This window comes from Furipterus horrens, unplaced genomic scaffold, assembly GCF_987537825.1.
Source record: "Furipterus horrens unplaced genomic scaffold, mFurHor1.1.pri manual_scaffold_13, whole genome shotgun sequence".
Lineage (NCBI taxonomy): Eukaryota > Metazoa > Chordata > Mammalia > Chiroptera > Furipteridae > Furipterus > Furipterus horrens.
This window is the reverse complement of record NW_028327183.1, coordinates 50,980,182-50,998,282: the sequence shown is the minus strand read 5'-3', so window position 1 is coordinate 50,998,282 and position 18,101 is coordinate 50,980,182. Positions and strand designations below refer to the sequence as shown.

Sequence of the window (18,101 nt, the reverse complement as noted above, 5' to 3'; positions counted from 1 at the left end):
TCTTGATAAACTCTGGGTAAGTCCTTTGTTAGGTACACACATTGGGAAATATCTTCTCCTGCAAAAGGGTTTCATTTATAAATAGAAATATTTTAAACTATTTCTATTAAAATATTTTAAAATGTTCTCCTCCCTCCCCAAATGATAATAATACATGTTCTTCAAAAGAGTCAAGCAGATAGAAGGTAGTGGTAGAACCAAACCTGACAGCTCTCTCCCTGCTGAGGTAAAGTCAATACACAACAATGTATTTAGCGCCAATGGTTCATGTTTTCTCACTTAACAGTGTACCTAATCAAATTGTCCCCCATGTTACAGGGGAGGAACCTGAGACACACAGCGGTAATGTGACTTGCTTGATACAACACCCTCCGTAAGTCACTGAGCCTGGCTTTGAACCCAGGAATCCCTGTGACATCAGCCACTCCAAGGAACTTCATGTTTCCATTCATGACCTTCAGCTCAGAGGGCTGTGAACTGTTTAAGAATCGGTCCCTGACACACCTTTCTTTTCGAAGATGCCTTTTCTGGGCTCCAGCCAGCTCCTGCGGGCGGGGGTGCGTCATCATTTCTGGATCTTGATCTCAGAGTATGTGGTGGCCTCCTGCGTATGAGGGTTGAGCGCAGCATAAAGGAGCTCATCCTGTGACGTGGGGGCGGCCACTGCTGGGGGCCGGTGGCTGAAGGACGATTTATTCAGGTGACACTGAGTGGGACGAGAGGAGGGTATCAGAGTCAGCCTTTGGCGTCTGGAGAGGGGAACTTGGGGCATGAAGGGTCTTACCCATTTATCGATTTTCACACCCATTTCCTGAGGTTCATTCACTAACTCACTCTCTCCCTCCCTCATAATAGCTTCTTCTTATTACTCATCTCACTGAATCCTTATGACATCTCTCCATGCATATAACTGTTATCCTTGTGGTAGAAAAGCTGATCTCCTGTTTCTTTCTACGATTTTTTTTTTTTTTTAAGAGAGGGAGAGAGACATTGATGTGTGGTTGCCTCTCACACACCCACCAACTGGGACCTGGCCCGCATCCCAGGCACGTGCCCTGACTGGGAATTGAACCAGCGCCCCTTTGGTTTGCAGGCTGGAGCTCCATCCACTGAGCCAACCAGCCAAGACCCTTTCTGCTTCTTTTTATTGCCACTACTGGAAAGTTTTAAGGTACGTATGTTGTGCGTATCATATTTCTCTTGGACTTGCTGATCTAAAGGGTGGCGAGTGTTTAGGGGAGGAGAGATGGAGTCAGTGACCCTAGAGAGACAGTGAGGGCCCAACTGGAAAGGAACAAATGGAGAAAAGCTTTGCTACAAGGGAAATGGGACAGGACTTGGTCAATTACTCTCTATGGGGGACGGAGGAGAAGACAGTCCTCAGATCTGAGAGACTGTGCTGGGAATCCGGGGAAGGACCACGTTTGGGGCGGAGATGAGGAACTCAGTTTTTCACCACAGGGACACTGGATGGAACTCTGCCCATGACACTCACCTGGGAGATGTCTTCCTGGCTCTCTGTCTTCTCTGCCCATTTCTTCCTGTAGGTCCTCCCTCTGAGGAGAGAGACGGGGCCTTTCAGCCCAGCTGGCTGGCAGCTGGGAGCCGGGAAGGGCTTACTGGGGCAGGGCACGGGGGCTGCTGTCTCGGTGCAGGGGCTGTGACGGGAACATACGTCCCTCCTCGCAGACAGCGGGAACCAGATGTTGGGAACACACTCAACACCTGGCCAATAGTCAGGAGGCTAACTTCCTGATGCCGCCTCACCTTGTCCTTTTCCTGGGTTTATCACGTGTCAGGGCTCTGTGCTTTCAATTTGTGACATTCTTTGGGTTCCCGCCCACACACACCACCGCCGTCTCCTGAGCCTTCGCCCAGGCTGGGGCTGCCCCTCACTCACATGACGAGGCCGAGGCCGAGGCAGACAGCGAGCAGGGCTGTGACACCAGCTCCCCTGATGACCCCCGGAATCACACTTGTCATGTCTCCTGGTCTCCCTGCAGACATGAGACACCCTGGGGTGAGCTCCTGTTTCCCTAGGCAGGCTCCTGAGCACCCCACCTTCTGGGATCCATACCGACGAAAGTGCCCATTCCATCCAGGACGCCTCTGCCCCCCACCCCTTCACATGATTGCAGCCTCCAGGGCCCCAGCCCCCTCCCCAGCCAAATGGCTCACGGGCCTGGACTCCATTCTGCCTTTGCCCCAAGTCAGGCCTGTGTCTCTCCCACTCCGTGTCTTCTAGGACCCAGGCGTGTGCACCCCCTTCCCTGGGCACCGCCCCTCACACCCCCTGACCTGGCAGCCACAGGACAGTCACTGTTCGTTCCCCGTGGGCATTCTGGGCCTCACACGCGAGCCTGAGGCTGGAGCTAAGGTCCCCGCTGAGGCTCAGGGAGCTGTGGGCCCAGGGCCCCGCTGAATGGAAGGCGACCGTGTGGGCGTGGGAGGCGTCGCTGTGGTTTCCCTCCAGCAGCCGCTCCCCCAGCCGCCAGCGCAGCGAGGGGCCCGGCTGGGCTTGGAAGGAGCAGTTGCAGCGCAGACTCTTGCCCTCCCAGGAGCAGGCGGGTCCCAGCAGCTGCGGGGGGTCTGCGGAGAGAAACGGGAGGAATCGGAGGAGCCTCCCTCCTCCCCAGGACCCGAGGGTCCTGCCCCAGGTGTGTTCCAACTCACCTTTCACAAGGAGGGTCAGGGAGGCTTCCAGGGAGGCCCCCCGATGCTGCTGAGCTCGGCAGACGTATTTCCCATGGTCCCCCAGTTCCACCCGCGGCAGCTGCAGGACCCCAGGCTCCGGGGGGCTCAGGTCCAGGCTCCCCCGGGTCCACCTTACCCTGCTGGGGGGGTTGCTGTCGGCCTCACACACAAGTCGCAGCCCCTGGCCCTCCTGGGCTCGGAGAGATGAGCCGTTGGGCAGAAGTTCAGGTCCTGGCAAGACAGACAGAGTGAGGCCCCAGCTCCGAGGCGCCCCTGCTCCCCCATCTGTACGTCTGTCCCTCTGCAGCTCTAGCTCTCCCTGCACCGCCCGGGCTCTCTGCCTGTCAGCCTCTCTCTCTTGGTCTACATGTGTCTGTCTCTCTGTCCTCCCCTCCTCCCTTCTTACATTACATAGAACAGTTTCTTCTCTTCCATAATCTGATGGGCATATTCTGTGTGGGCTCAGACCCAAAGGGTCGGGGTTGGGAGCAGACACTACGGCCTCTCCAGGAGGCGTCCGAGCGTTTGTCTGAACTTTCTGATCCCTGCGCCTCCTGCCTTGGCCAACACTGCCCGTGCGGATCCCGGAGTTTTCTGTTCAAGCCTTGCCATCTTTGCCTGTCCACAATGATTCCCTAAGACCTGTCTAATTCAGCTGTGACCGAGAGCTCACAGTCTCATGGACGAGACACCCCAAAGCAGGTGCTCACAGAGCCAGAGGACGTGTTTTGTGACGGGATGTTCATTGGGTTGAGGGAGCCCTGAGGACAGGACTTTAGTGAGACTATCAGGGCAGGGAGTGCTTCCTGGAGGAGGAGAGGCTTAAGCAGAACATGAGAACGGGGTGGGGGAGGAGCTGGCCAGGGAATGGTGCTGGCATGGAGGGGCCTTGTGAGAGGAAGGACAGAGAGCAGCTACAGCTGGGGTGTGGTCCGGCCTGGCCTGCTCCATGAGAAGCTAACAGGCCTTGAGGCCCGAGTGAGTGGCCATTTTTTTGGAGGTGCTGTTGACATGAAGCTACTACTAGGAGAAATTAAGGGAGATTTTAAAAGTAATATTACACATTGGCAGTTATAATATTGTAATAACTGTGGATGGTGCCAGGTGGGGACCAGACTTATCGAGAAGATTGCGTTGTAAGTTCTATAAATGTCTACCTACTATGCTGTACCCGTGAAACTAATCAAGTATTGAATGTCACGCGGTTTCCCGTGGGAGTGTCGGGGTGGGGGAGGCCAGTTTGTAAGCTGAGGAGTAAGGCCTCTCAGCTGGCCTCAGTCTGTCTCCGAGCTGAGCCCTGAAACCCCAGCTCTGCTCTCAAGGGCACAGGCAGACAGACCCCACCTCCTCCACATCCCGGGCCGGAGAGGTTGCACCCTACCTCTGCCTTCTCTGGACACGCTGATGGTCAGGTTCCGGAGTGCATCTGCACAGGCAGACATAGTTGTTCCCTTTTCAGCAGCAGAAAGGCGGGTGTTGATCCTTCCACCCAGAAACTTAATATATAGGAAGGGGGTGAAACCAAGTGTCCTCTTGCCTTCCTCCCCCGGTCCGGCTTGCAGGGCCCAGCACCCAGTATCCCAGGCCCTACACCCCCAACCCCCACCGCCCGAGGGACCCAGTGTCCTGACCGGGCACTCACAGGACACGCTGAGCTGGATGGTCTTCTCCACGATCCCAGCATCTCGCAAGGTCACTCGACAGGTGAGGTTGGTGCCGTGGTGCTGGGGCCCTGGGGTGAAGGTGACCGTGGAGGAGTTGGGGGTCCTGGGACCCAGTGAGCTGTCTGTGACCCCAGTCCAGGAGAAGATGGGTGGTGCCTCTGTGTCACAGGCCCATGGCACTGTACAGGTAATGTTCTTGGGGTGGCCTGATTCTAGGGTCCCCTGGATGTGGATGTCAGGTGTCGGTGCCAGAGCTGCAGAGGAGAGAGACAGAGACCCAGGCCCTGGAGGTGGGGTCCCTGAGTGCACCCCTAACTGCAGCCTCTGTGCCAAGCCAGCCCCAAGGTCCAGTCCCCACTGGTCCCCCTGAGTCCTTCCCAGAATGAGAAGAAGGAGGTTCCGTCCCAGCCCGGGAGCCCTCAGGACCCGTCCATGCGTCCTCTCCTTGACCCCATTCCTTACCTGTCACATGTAGAGAGAGCTGGTTCTGTACGTAATTATATCTCACAGAGGACCCTTGCTCGATCCTAAAGAAGTATCTCCCCGAGTCCCTTCCCCGTGCGTCTCTGATGAACAGGGAGCAGTCGAAGGTTGTGGGGTTCCCAACAAGGTGGAATCGGCCCTGGGTCTCCTTCTTCACTTTACGATCAGGGTTGTTCGTGGCCACTGGAGCATCCTTGTCTGTATTGGCCCATTCCCGGAACCAGTAGCCATGAGCTGGGGTAGAGTCGGTCCAGCCGTCCTGGGGGTAGGACACAGTGCAGGGCACGGAGACACACTGACCCTTCTGCACCGTCACGGACTCCGGCACTTGCAGCTGGAATCCGTCATCCTGGGCCAGGGACCCTGTGGGAAAAGGTGAGTCAGCTGCAGCTGCCACCCCAGCCCACAGGCTCTCCCCTTGGGCACTCACCTGCCCACAGCAGGGCCAGCAGCAGCTGCAGCATCTTTGGGGTATGTGTCGGTGACCTCGGTGTCACAGGACTGAGAGGAAGCCCAACGGGAAGCCAGAGTGAATTGAGGAAGGTGATGATCACGGAGGAGGAAGTGGGCGGCCATGTGGTGGAGCCGGCCTGGCCCTTGGAGAACAAGTGCTTCCACTTTCCAGATGGGGTCCCGGCGAGGGCCCCCCGTGCTTGTGTGGACCTGAATCCACCTCTTCTGGCTCCCTGTCCTCTCTTGTCCCTCGGGCACTACTGCCCGCACAGGAAAGCAAGCACTGCCTGGCCAGTCACAGCTTCTATATAGTGCAGACGATCAGTCCCTCGAGTGTGGGACTCAGGAGGGGCTGCCCGGGGACCGGCAAGGCAGCAAATATGACGTAGGTCCTCCAGGTGGACAGGTGGGGATGAACGAATGAATGAACTCACAGCCCACCAGTCAGAGCACCGACTCCCTCAGGCGTGTGGGGTCCAAGGGGATACTGTGGCCGGCTTTGTCCCTGTCCCTGAGAATGTCCTTAACACCATTGGAGGAAGCAGAGGGGCCCAGGCCATTCCAGCTGCCTGTGGTCCAGGGTGTGATGGTGGGAGCACAGGCAGGGGCTTATAGGAAACCTGGTTGCTCTGGGCAGGAGACGGTGAGTTCCCAGGTATGAATGGCCAGAGCAGGTGGGACGAGGAGTCCGAGGGGGTCACCAGCATGTGACCCCACAGGGAGTCCTGGGCTTCCTGGCCTGCTTGAAGCCCCCCGGCCCAGGCGTCGCTGGTGTTGATTCAGAGGAAGACATTAGGAGGAAGTCCAGCTTTGGAGTCAGGTGGGCCTGGCTCTTCTGCCCTCCAAGCCTCGGTTTCCTCATCTGTCACACGGAGGCATCATGATTCTCAGCCCTCGTCTGTGGGAGAATCCTCTGTAAGCTCAGGTGCCTGGCCCTGCCCACCCCTCAGGGGTCATTCTGAGCCCAGCCCTTGGGGAAAAGCTCCTGATGGCTCCTGGTGGCCGGCTCTGCCCTGCGGCTTCCTCGTGGGAGGCCTCCGATGCGGGGTCAGGGCCGCGGGCTCTGCAGCCAGACAGCCCCAGGCTCCAGCTCACGGTGCTGCCTCGGGAAGGGGCGTAACCACCCTGGACTTAGTCGGGTGCCAATGCTCACAAGGTGTTGAGAACTGAATGGTGTCACCCCCAAAATTCACATGTTCATGTCCTAACGCCCAGTGCTTCCAAATGTGACCGGTTTAGGAGACGGCATCTTTTAAGGGTGATGAAGGTAGCACGAGGTCGTTAGGTAGGGCCGTGATCCGACGGGACTGGTGTGCTTATAAGAAGACGTGAGGACGCAGGCGCCCACAGAGAAGAGACCGCAGGGGAAGGGCCGTCTTCAGAGGAAGGAGAGAGGCCGAAGAAGGAACCAGTCCCACCAACACCTTGATGCTGAGCTTCCAGCCTCCAGAGTCCTGAGAACACGACTTTCCGATGCGTGAGCCCCCTGGCGGCGGCCCTTGGCTATGACAGCCCGAGCGCGCGCGCCCGTGGGGCTGCCGCGGAGACGGGCAGGTTCATAGGAGTCAAGTGCGCAGAGCGCCCGGCCCGGCCCACCGCGGACACAGCCCACACGGTGGCTGGTCTGCGGGACGCGGCCCCTCTGCGGATGGGAGGAGGGGAAGGGGGGAAGGATGTGCTCACTGGCCGAGACCTCCACTGTCCTAGCCACCGGCTCTGCGCTCTGCAGGGCTGTCACCCCAGCCTGGCCTCGCTTCTCCTGCTCTCCCAGGACAGGACAGGCCCCACGGCCTCTGCTCAGGCTGCTCCCTCGGCTGGACGAGCCCATCGGTGCACCTGACGCTGGGCACCTGCCTCCCATCTGCTGAGCGGGGTGTTCTGGGGGCTGCGCTGGGCTGAGGTGAGGCAGACCCTGCGGGACTGGAGGGGTGGGGGGCAGAGCCACAGTCCCAGCCTGGCTGGTCAGGGCCCATGCAGTGGGGAGGGCGGGGCTGGGGGAGCCCCAAGGGGAGTGAGGGCGGGGCTGGAGGATGGGGCAGGTGAGCTGGGACGTGAAAGGTGAGCAGGGTGTATGGGAGGCAAGGTCAGCCCTGTTCACAGAGCAGGACCTGAGAACCAGGCTTGAGACTTCCCAGGGCTACGCTCCCCATGCGAGGACCCAGGTGGCTGCTGCCTGTTGTGTGTACCTGTGTGTGTCCTTCACAAAGGTGTGCACATTTGTGGTGTGTGTGTCTGTATGTGTATGTGTGTGTGTCTTAGTCTAGGTGTGTGTCACATGTGTCTGTGAATATGTCTTTGGGTGTTTGTGTGCACACCTGAGTTGTGTGTCTGAGTCTCTGTGTGTCTGTGTTTTGGTCTCTGTGCCAGGTGTTTGTGTCTGTTTGCGTATTTGAAGTATGTATGTGTCCATATATCTTTGTGTGCATGTATATGTGTGTGTGTATATGGTCTCTACGTTTGTGTCTGAGGTGTGTGTGTGTATCTTGTATGTGTATGTCTCTTTTCTGTGTTATGTCTGAGGTGTCTGTGTGTGTGTGTTTTCAGGTGTGTGTGTACGTGAGTGTGGGGGATCTCTGTACATGTGTATCTATGTGTGTATATGTGTGTCTGTGGTCTCTGTGTATGCATGTGCATATCTGAATTGTGCATGTGTCTGTGAAGCACCGTGTGTGTATATGTGTGCGTACTCAAAGGTCAGTTTCTTAATGACTATATTCACACACAACACATTGTGGAATATAATCTATTCCATATTTTCTATATGCCTTTCCTTCTTTGTTTTTCTCAAGACTCCTTATCCCCAATCAATATACCATATAATCTACTGAATTATTCTTTGTCTGTCTTTTCTGCCATTAAATGTAAGGGCCTTGTATTTCTACTTACTGCTGAATCTACATGCTTAGAAACATGCTTGGCATATATAAGGTGATCAATAAACATTTGCTTTCATAATTGTAAGGAAATTTAGAACAGACAAATATGAGATTACAGGCAGTCTGCAATGGAAAGTGTGCAATCATTTTTTAAAAAGATTTTTGAAAAGTATACTTTATTGATTTTGCTATTACAGTAGTTCCAATTTATCCCCTTTTTCCCCTCTGCCCAGTACTCCCCTTCGCTCCAGCAATCCCACCACACTTAGTTCATGTCCATGGGTCATGCATGTAAGTTCTTTGGCTTCACCTTTTCCTATATTATTCTCAACTTTCCCCTATCTATTTTGTACCAACTGATTATGCTTCTTAGTCCCTGCACCATTTTACCATTTTTCCACTCCACCTCCCAGCTGATAACCCTCCAAATAATCTCCACACCTATGATTCTGTTCCTATTCTGGTTTGCTTAGCTGGATTTTGGTTTTATTTTTTAGATTCAGTTGTTGATAGTTGTGAGTCTGTTGTCATGTTAGTGTTCATAGTTTTGATCTTCTTTTTCTTAAGTAAGTCCCTTTGACATTTCATATAATAATGGCCTGGTGATGATGAACTCCTTTAGTTTCAACTTGTCTGGGAAGCACTTCATCTGCCCTTCCATTCCAAATGATAGCTTTGCTGGGTAGAGTAATCCTGGTTGCAGATTGCCTTTCATCACATTGAATACTGCTTGCCAGTTCCTTCCTGCCTGCAAAGTGTCCTCTGAGAAATCAGCTGATAGTACTACAGGCACCCCCGTGTAGGCAACTCTCTGCCTCTTGATGCTACTTCCAGGACTCTGTCTTTGTCTTTCGCCTTTGGCATCTCAGTCATGATGTGTCCTGGTGTGGTCCCCTCTGGGTCCAGCTCGCCTAGGACCCTCCATGTTTCCCGGACCTGTATGTCCATCTCCTTTGGAAAATTTGGGAAGTTTTCCTCATGTTTTTCAATTCTTGCTTGCTCATTCTGCTCTGGCTGATTGTTTTTTTATTCCTTATGTTCCAAATCATTGATTTGAACCCCAGTTTCCTTCCCTTTACCATGGGTTTTGTGTGGATTTTCCTTCATTTCACTTAGCATAGCCTTCACTTCTCTTATGCGCTTGCCAAACCCAAGCATATCTGTCAAACCTGTGAGCATCTTTATCACCAGTGTTTTGAAGTCTTCGTCTGTTAGGTTGTCTATCTCCTCATCTGTTAGGTTAGCTATCTCCTCGTCGCTTAGTTCTGCCACTGGAAACTTGATCTGTTCCCCCTTTTGGGCCATACTTCTCTGTCTCCTCATTCTGACAGGCTCCTGTGTTTGTTTGCCTGTGTCTTAGGTAGAGCTGTTCCACCTGTTATGTTGTAAGGGGCGGAGCCTTAGGGAATCGTCAGTACAGGGTGATTATTTAAAGACGTTGTGGTGCTGTATGGGGGTGAGGTCCAAGAGGGAACAATGCCACTTGCTCGGCACTCATCCCTGTTCTAGGAACCTCTCCCACTTCCACACCACACCTCTAGCTGCTACCCTGGCCATTGTTCCCAGAGTGGGTGCATCTGCAGACATTCTAGGACCGTGGGGGCCCTTTCAACAAGTGAACTCTGCTGTGAGACCAGTAGTTTCTGCCTCTGCCCCAAACCCCACTGGTCTGCACAGTCAGAAGCTATGAGGCTTGATTTTCCCCTGTGCTGGGACCATGAGCTGCAAGGTCCCGTGAGGAGCTAGGATCGCTCACCAGGTGTCGCTCCTGAGTTTTTAAATGTGTGACTGTGCCTTCTGCTGCTGCCACTGCTGCTGCCACCACACTGCATCCTCTCTGCCCCGGCTCTGCCCCTCCTACCTGTCTGGATGAGTATTTCTTCTTAATATCTTTGTTTGATGGACTTCCATGCCCTTTCATTTTCTGGAACTTCTGGTTGTTTCTAGTTTTGAGGTAGTTGTATTCCTTCTTAACTGTGGAGGGAGACGCAGCGTGTCTGTCTACGCCTCCATCTGGGCCGGAAGACTTGAAGAGTTTAAATGATTGTTTTAAATAAAGGGGAAATACAATGGGCTAAACAAACAAATGAGCAAAATGGAACCAGAGGCGTGGGAACAAGGAACAGACTGACAGTGACCACAATGATGGGGGGGAGGGATAAGGAGAGAAAGAAGGGGAAGGGCCTAATCAAGGAACTGTATACAGGACCCAAGGGCACGGCCAACAGGGTGGGGACTGACTGTGGGGGCTGGGGAGGGGCAGGGGAGAGCAACGGGGCAAAATGGAGACACCTGTAAAGGCACAAAAAGAGTAATAAAAAAACAGTAGCGCTTCTCTCTAAAAGAGCACAAATCACAAGTATTTTACTAAAATATGTTTCATGGAGCCCTGACTGGGTGGCTCAGTTGTTGGTGCATCACCTGGTACTCCTAAATGTTGCAGGTTTGATCCCCTGTCAGGGCACATACCTGGGTTGCAGGTTCAGTCTTGGTGTATGGGAGGCAACTGATTGATGTTTCTCTCTCTCTCTCTCTCTCTCTCTCTCTCTCTCTCTCTCTTTCTCTTTCTCCCTTCCTCTCTAAAAATCAAGAAGCAGATCTTCAGGTGCGGATAGAAGTAAATAAATAAAATATCTCATAGAGTGAGTACATACGAGCAATCAGTGCCTAGATCAAGAAACAGATCCTTATCAGAACCCCTAGAAGGTCCCCACTAACCCCTTCCAGTCACTTCCCCCTGAGGGTGACCAGTATCCAGGTTTTTGATACCAAAGATTAGTTTTATCTGTTTCTGAACCTCATATCGATGGTATCACATAGTATATACTTGTTGTGTCTGGGCTCTTACTCAACATAATGTTTGCAGGATTCACATACATTGTGCGGAGTTGTTATTTGCTTTTTCCGTTGCATAAATCGTCGTCGGCAGCCGTCCGTCTCGAGAGACAATGGTGTAGCTTCTTAAGAGTCTATCTGCACTGCCGAGAATGGTTGTGCAGTCCGACTCGGGAGTGACACGGTATCTGTCTCCTCCCGTGTTGAATCGACCGACATCTTGCGATGACGCTGGAGTGTCCTCTCCAGTGAAGCTGAAGCTACAGAGCCTGGGCAGGGTGATATGGAGGGTCTGCTGTTGCCCATGCAGCAGACCCCCCCTCTCTTCGCAGCTGAAGGGTCCAAGGGAAAGACGGAGTCAATACAGCTTGGCTTCAGGTGCGCCGCAGGAGTTGCCGGTGTTGACTACAACGTCAAACCGCCTTAGGGACTCCGGCTCCGGATTTTCTGTTGGGGTTTACTCCCTTAGCCTTTCCCCTGAAGAGGTATGCCGCAAGGCAGCGGAGGTTTTTTGGAGTCAGAGTTTTCCTTCTCTGATGTACCCTGACTGGAAGATCGAACCAGCGACACTTAGCTCGCAGGCCGACGCTCAATCCACTGAGCCAAACCAGCCAGGGTCCGTTGCATAAATAATCTGCAATATATTGACCTGTTGTTGGGAATTTGGGGAGGTTCCATTGTTCAGCCATCACGAGAAGTGCTACTGGGGACATCCTTGTATAGGTTTCATGGGCATTTGCACGTATTTCTGTTGGGGACGCCCCCGTGAAGTGGAAATGCTGGGTCCTGTGCTCAGTGTTTTCCAAGTGGTGGCCCGATTCTCCTTCCCACCAGCAGTGTCTCAGAATTCCAGTTGCTCCACATCCTAACCAACACTTGATTGTCTTAAAAAATATTATTGATAGAAAGCATATGCAATATAAAATTTATTCTCTTAACTATTTTTTAAAAAGACTTTATTTATTTGTTTTCAGAGAGAGGGGAAGACAGGGAGAGAATCATTAATGTGTGTTTGCCTCTCACATTCCCCCAACCAGGGACCTGGCCCACAACCCAGACATGTGCCCTGAGTGGGAATCAAACCCGTGACCCTTTTCTTCACAAGCCCATGCTCAACCCACTGAGCCAGACCAGCCAAGACCCTTTATGCCCCTTTTAATACCACTACTAAGAAGTTTTAAGGTATATACTTTGTTCCTATTGTATCTCTGCTGGACCTGCTGATCTAAATGGTGGGGAGCATAATAGCTGTTTGGGGACTCTTTGGGGAGGAGAGATGAGTCAGTGACCCCAGAGAGACAGCATTTGTCTTTTTGTGACTGGCTGTTTTCACTGACTGCAATGTTCTCAGCACTTAATATTCCTAATTTTTTAAAAATTATCTTCACCAGAATCGTATAGCATTGCAAGTTTTATTTGCATTTCCATGTCAGCTACGGACACCTCCCACCTCTCTGTGTGCTTAGTGACCCTTATTGGGTTGTCCGCCTCTTTCCCTCATTGATTTTTGGAAGATCTTTATATAGTCTTGATAAACTCTGGGTAAGTCTTTTGTTAGGTACACACATTGGGAAATATCTTCTCCTGCCAAAGAATTTCATTTAAAATATTTAAAAATGTTCCCCCCCAAATGAAAATAGTACATGTTCTTCAAAATAGTCAAGCAGATAGAAGGAAGTGGTAGAACCAAACCTGACAGCTCTCTCCCTGCTGAGGTAAAGTCAATACACAACAATATATTTAGCGCCAATGGTTCATGTTTTCTCACTTAACAGTGTACCTAATCAAATTGTCCCCCATTTTACAGAGGAGGAAATTGAGGCACATAGAGGTAAACTAACTTGCTTGATATAACACCCTCAGTAAGTCGCTGAGCCTGGATTTGAACCCAGGAATCCCTGTGACATCAGCCACTTCAAGGAACTTCATGTTTCCATTGATGACCTTGGGTTCAGAGGGCTGTGAACTGTTTAAGAATCGGTCTCTGCCACACCTTTCTTTTTGAAGATGCCTTTTCTGGGCTCCAGCCAGCTCCTGCGGGCGGGGGTGTGTCATCATTTCTGGATCTTGATCTCAGAGTATGTGGTGGCCTCCTCGGACTGAGGGTTGTGTGGCTTCATGTTGTGGAAACTGAGCCCAGCATAATGGAGCTCATCCTCTGACGTGGGGGCGACTGCTGCTGGTGGCTGGTGGCTGCAGGAGGATTCATTCAGGTGACTCTGAGTGGGACAGAGAGGAAGGTGTTAGCGCCGGCCTTTGCGGTCTGGAGAGGGGAACTTGGGGCTTGAGGCGTCCTATTCATCTATCGAATTTCACACCAATTTCCTGAGGATTCACTCACTCCCTCACTCCCTCGGAGTAAGTTCTTCTTCCTTTTTTTAAAATTAATTAACTTGTTTGTTTATTTGTTTATTTATATTTAGAGAGCGTGGAAAGGAGAAAGAGAGGGAGAGAAACATTACTGTGTGGTTGCCTCTCACTCGCGCCCCTGACGGGGGACCTGACATGCAACCTAGTCATGTGCCCTGACTGGGAATCAAACCAGCGACACTTGTATCGCAGGCCGACGCTCAATCCACTGAGCCACAGCAGCCAGGGCTCAAGAGCTTCTTCTTATTACTCATCTCACTTAATCCTTATGACCTCTCTCCATGGATATAACAGTTATCCCCATGGTAGGAAAGCTGATCGCATGTTCCTTTCTACTTTTTTTTTTTTTAAGAGAGGAAGAGAAACATCAGTGTGTGGTTGCCTCTCACATGCCGTCACTGGGGACCTGGCCCGCACCCCAGGCTTGTGCCCTGACTGGGAATCGAACCGGCGCCCTTTAGGTTTGCAGGCTGGAGCTCCATCAACTGAGCCATACCAGTGAAGGCCCTTTCAGCTTTTTTTAAAATGCCACTACTGGGAAGTTTTAAGGTACGTATGTTGTGCGTATCGTTATTTCTCTTAGACTTGCTGATCTAAAGGTTGGGGAGCACGCTGCTGTTTGGGGAATGTTTAGGGGGGGAGAGATGGAGTCAGTGACCCCAGAGAGACAGTGAGGGCCCAACTGGAAAGGAACAAGTGGAGAAAAGCTTTGCTACAAGGGAAATGGGACAGGACTTGGTCAATTACTCGCTATGGAGGATGGAGGGGAGGATAATTCTCAGATCTGAGAGACTGTGCTGGGAATCCGGGGAAGGACCAAGTTTGGAGGGGAGATGAGGAACTCATATTTTCACCACAGGGACACTGGATGGAACTCTGCCCATGACACTCACCTGGGAGATGTCTTCCTGGCTCTCTGCCTTCTCTGCCCATTTCTTCCTGTAGGTCCTCCCTCTGAGGAGAGAGATGGGGCCTTTCAGCCCAGCTGGCTGGCAGCTGGGAGCCGGGAAGGCCTTACTGGGGCAGGGCACGGGGGCTGCTGTCTGGCTGCGGGGGCTGTGACGGGAACATACGTCCCTCCTCGCAGACAGCGGGAACCAGATATTGGGAACACACTCAACACCTGGCCAAGAGGTCAGGTGCTAACTTCCTGATGCCGCCTCACCTTGTTGCTCCTTTTCCTGGTTTTATCACACGTCAGGGCTCTGGGCTTTCAATTTGTGAGATTCTTTGGGTCCCCGCCCACACACACCACCGATGCCTTCGCCCAGGCTGGGGCTGCCCCTCACTCACATGATGAGGCCGAGGCAGACAGCGAGCAGGGCTGTGACACCAGCTCCTCCGATGGCCCCCTGAATCACACCTGTCATGTCTCCTGGTCTCCCTGCAGACATGAGACACCCTGGGGTGAGCTCCTGTTTCCCTAGGCAGGCTCCTGAGCACCCCACCTTCTGGGATCCGTGCCGACGAGTGTGCCCATTCCATCCAGGACGCCTCTGCCCCCCACCCCTTCATATGGTTGCAGCCTCCAGGGCTGCAGCCCCCTCCGCAGCCAAATGGCTCAGGGGCCTGGACTCCATTCCGCCTTCGCCCCAAGTCAGGCCTCTGTCTCTCCCACTCCGTGTCTTCTAGGACCCAGGCGTGTGCAGCCCCTTCCCTGGGCACCGCCCCTCACACCCCCTGACCTGGCAGCCACAGGACAGTCACTGTTCGTTCCCCGTGGGCATTCTGGGCCTCACACGCGAGCCTGAGGCTGGAGCTGAGGTCCCCGCTGAGGCTCAGGGAGCTGTGGGCCCAGGGCCCCGCTGAATGGAAGGCGACCGTGTGGGCGTGGGAGGCGTCGCTGTGGTTTCCCTCCAGCAGCCGCTCCCCCAGCCGCCAGCGCAGCGAGGGGCCCGGCTGGGCTTGGAAGGAGCAGTTGCAGCGCAGACTCTTGCCCTCCCAGGAGCAGGCGGGTCCCAGCAGCTGTGGGGGGTCTGCGGGGAGAAACAGGGGAGGAATCAGAGGAGCCTCCCTCCTCCCCAGGACCCAAGGGTCCTGCCCCAGGTGTGTTCCAACTCACCTTTCACAAGGAGGGTCAGAGAGGCTTCCAGGGAGGCCCCCTGATGCTGCTCAGCTCGGCAGACGTATTCCCCATGGTCCCCCAGTTCCACCCGTGGCAGCTGCAGGACCCCGGGCTCCGAGGGGCTCAGGTCCAGGCTCCCCCGGGTCCACCTTACTCTGCTGGGGGGGTTGCTGTCGGCCTTACAGACAAGGCGCAGCCCCTGGCCCTCCTGGGCTCGGAGACATGAGCCGTTGGGCAGAAGTTCAGGTCCTGGCAAGACAGACAGAGTGAGGCCCCAGCTCCGAGGCGCCCCTGCTCCCCCATCTGTACGTCTGTCCCTCTGCAGCTCTAGCTCTCCCTGCACCGCCCGGGTTCTCTGCCTGTCAGCCTCTCTCTCTTGGTCTACATGTGTCTGTCTCTCTCTCCTCCCCTCCTCCCTTCTTACATTTTGTAGAACAGTTTCTTCTCTTCCATAATCTGACGGGCATATTCTGTGTGGGCTCAGACCCAAAGGGTCGGGGGTGGGAGCAGACACTACGGCCTCTCCAGGAGGTGTCCGAGCGTTTGTCTGAACTCCCTGGTCTCCACGCCTCCTGCCTTGGCCAACACTGCCCGTGCTGATCCCGGAGTTTTCTGTACAAGCCTTGCCATCTTTGCCTGTCCACAATGATTCCCTAAGACCTGTCTAATTCAGCTGTGACCGAGAGCTCACAGTCTCATGGACGAGACACCCCAAAGCAGGTGCTCACAGAGCCAGAAGACATATGTTGTGATGGGGTGTTCATTGGGTTGAGGGAGCCCTGAGGACAGGACTCCAGTGAGACTGTCAGGCAGGGAGGGCTTCCTGGAGGAAGGGAGGCTGAAGCAGAACATGAGAACGGGGTGGGGGAGGAGCTAGCCAGGGAATGGTGCTGGCATGGAGGGACCTTGTGAGAGGAAGGACACAGAGCAGCTACAGCTCGGGGGTGGTCCGGCCTGGCCTGCTCCATGGGAAATAAACCGTCCTGTGAGGCCCGAGCTAGTGGCCATTTCTTGGGGGGTGGGGGTGTGGGAGGTGCTGTTTACATGAGGCTACTACCAGACTAAATCAAGGGCAATTTAAAAAATAATATTACATACTGCCAGTTATAAATATATTGTAATACCTGTGGATGGTGCCAAGTGAAGGCCAGACTTATCGAGGGAATTGCATTGTAAGTTCTATAAATGTATACCCACTATGCTGTACACCTGAAACTAATCAACTATTGGATGTCACGCGGTTTCCCGTGGGAGGGTCGGGGTGGGGGAGGCCAGTTTGTAAGCTGAGGAGTAAGGCCTCTCAGCTGGCCTCAGTCTGTCTCCGAGCTGAGCCCTGAAACCCCAGCTCTGCTCTCAAGGGCACAGGGAGACAGACCTCACCTCCTCCACCTCCCGGGCCGGAGAGGTTGCACCCTACCTCTGTCTTCTCTGGACATGCTGATGGTCAGGTTCCGGAGTGCATCTGCACAGGCAGACATAGTTGTTCCCTTTTCAGCAGCAGAAAGGTGGGTGTTGATCCTTCCACCCAGAAACTTAATATATAGGAAGGGGGTGAAACCAAGTGTCCTCTTGCCTTCCTCCCCCGCTATGGCTTGCAGGGCCCAGCACCCAGTATCCCAGGCCATATGCCCCCAACTCCCACCGCCCAAGGGACCCGGTGTCCTGACCGGGCACTCACAGGACACGTTGAGCTGGATGGTCTTCTCCACAATCACAGCATCTCGCAAGGTCACTCGACAGGTGAGGTTGGTGCCGTGGTGCTGAGGCCCTGGGGTGAAGGTGACCGTGGAGGTGTTGGGGGTCCTGGGACCCAGGGAGCTGTCTGTGACCCCAGTCCATGAGAAGATGAGTGGTGCCTCTCTCTGACAGGCCCATGACACTGTACAGGTAATGTTCTTGGGGTGGCCAGATTCTAGGGTCCCCTGGATGTGGATGTCAGGTGTCGGTGCCAGAGCTGCAGAGGAGAGAGACAGAGACCCAGGCCCTGGAGGTGGGGTTCCTGAGTGAGCCCCTAACTGCAGCCTCTATGCCAGGCCACCATAAGGTCCAGTCCCAATTGATCCACTTGAGTCCTTCCCAGAATGAGAAGAAAGAGGGTCCTTCCCAGCCCAGGAGCCCTCAGGACCCGTCCATGCGTCCTCTCCTTGACCCCATTCCTTACCTGTCACATTTACAGAGAGCAGGTTCTGCATGTAATTATATTTCACATAGGACCCTCGCTCGATCCTAAAGAAGTATCTCCCCGTGTCCCTTTTCTGTGCGTCTCTGATGAACAGGGAGCAGTCGAAGGTTGTGGGGCTCCCAACGAGGTGGAATCGACGCTGGGTCTCCTTCTTTACATTACGACTAGGGTTGTTTGTGGCCACTGGACCATCCTTGTGTTTTTTCATCCCTTCCCAGAACCAGTAGCCATGAGCTGGGGTAGAGTCGGTCCAGCCGTCCTGGGGGTAGGACACAGTGCAGGGCACGGAGACACACTGACCCTCCTTCACCGTCACGGACTCCGGCAATTGCAGCTGGTATCCGTCATCCTGGGCCAATGACACTGTGGGAAAAGGTGAGTCAGTCGCAGCTGCCACCCCAGCCCACCGGCTCTCCCCCCGGGCACTCACCTGCCCACAGCAGGGCCAGTAGCAGCCGCAGCATCTTTGGGGTCCGTGT

The 18,101-nt window shown here is 54.0% G+C and overlaps 2 protein-coding genes and 1 long non-coding RNA gene across 3 annotated transcripts; all 3 read right to left on the bottom strand.

The window, feature by feature from the left end:
• Window positions 1-248: 248 nt before the first annotated feature.
• LOC149995187 (uncharacterized) lies at window positions 249-1,553 on the bottom strand. The gene is made up of 2 exons (XR_016507761.1): window positions 1,496-1,553; window positions 249-706 (listed from the first exon to the last, which is right to left on the bottom strand). It is a non-coding gene; the product is annotated as an uncharacterized LOC149995187 (long non-coding RNA).
• A 343-nt stretch (window positions 1,554-1,896) lies between these two features.
• On the bottom strand, window positions 1,897-5,305 carry LOC149995186 (sialic acid-binding Ig-like lectin 5). The gene is made up of 7 exons (XM_090259141.1): window positions 5,272-5,305; window positions 4,821-5,204; window positions 4,337-4,612; window positions 4,076-4,120; window positions 2,674-2,925; window positions 2,299-2,589; window positions 1,897-1,997 (listed from the first exon to the last, which is right to left on the bottom strand). Exons 1-7 carry the CDS (start codon window positions 5,303-5,305, stop codon window positions 1,897-1,899), a joined length of 1,383 nt encoding a protein of 460 aa, XP_090115267.1.
• Window positions 5,306-13,020: 7,715 nt separating this feature from the next.
• LOC149995185 (sialic acid-binding Ig-like lectin 5) lies at window positions 13,021-18,101 on the bottom strand. The gene is made up of 9 exons (XM_090260596.1): window positions 18,053-18,101; window positions 17,602-17,985; window positions 17,119-17,394; window positions 16,858-16,902; window positions 15,438-15,689; window positions 15,061-15,351; window positions 14,669-14,759; window positions 14,269-14,329; window positions 13,021-13,224 (listed from the first exon to the last, which is right to left on the bottom strand). Exons 1-9 carry the CDS (start codon window positions 18,084-18,086, stop codon window positions 13,060-13,062), a joined length of 1,599 nt encoding a protein of 532 aa, XP_090116722.1. The 5' UTR covers window positions 18,087-18,101; the 3' UTR covers window positions 13,021-13,059.

Excerpts from the sequence above, each read along its gene's own strand:
- LOC149995185 (XM_090260596.1), bottom strand. The coding sequence starts at position 18,086 with ATGCTGCGGCTGCTACTGGCCCTGCTGTGGGCAG. Across the intron at positions 15,690-16,857 it reads CATGTCCAGAGAAGACAGAG|GACCTGAACTTCTGCCCAAC; the intron begins GTAGGGTGCAAC and ends CTGTCTTGCCAG. Across the intron at positions 15,352-15,437 it reads TCTGACCCTCCTTGTGAAAG|ACCCCCCACAGCTGCTGGGA; the intron begins GTGAGTTGGAAC and ends TTCTCCCCGCAG.
- LOC149995186 (XM_090259141.1), bottom strand. The coding sequence starts at position 5,305 with ATGCTGCAGCTGCTGCTGGCCCTGCTGTGGGCAG. Across the intron at positions 4,613-4,820 it reads GCTCTCTCTACATGTGACAG|CTCTGGCACCGACACCTGAC; the intron begins GTAAGGAATGGG and ends TCTCCTCTGCAG. Across the intron at positions 2,926-4,075 it reads CGTGTCCAGAGAAGGCAGAG|GACCTGAACTTCTGCCCAAC; the intron begins GTAGGGTGCAAC and ends CTGTCTTGCCAG.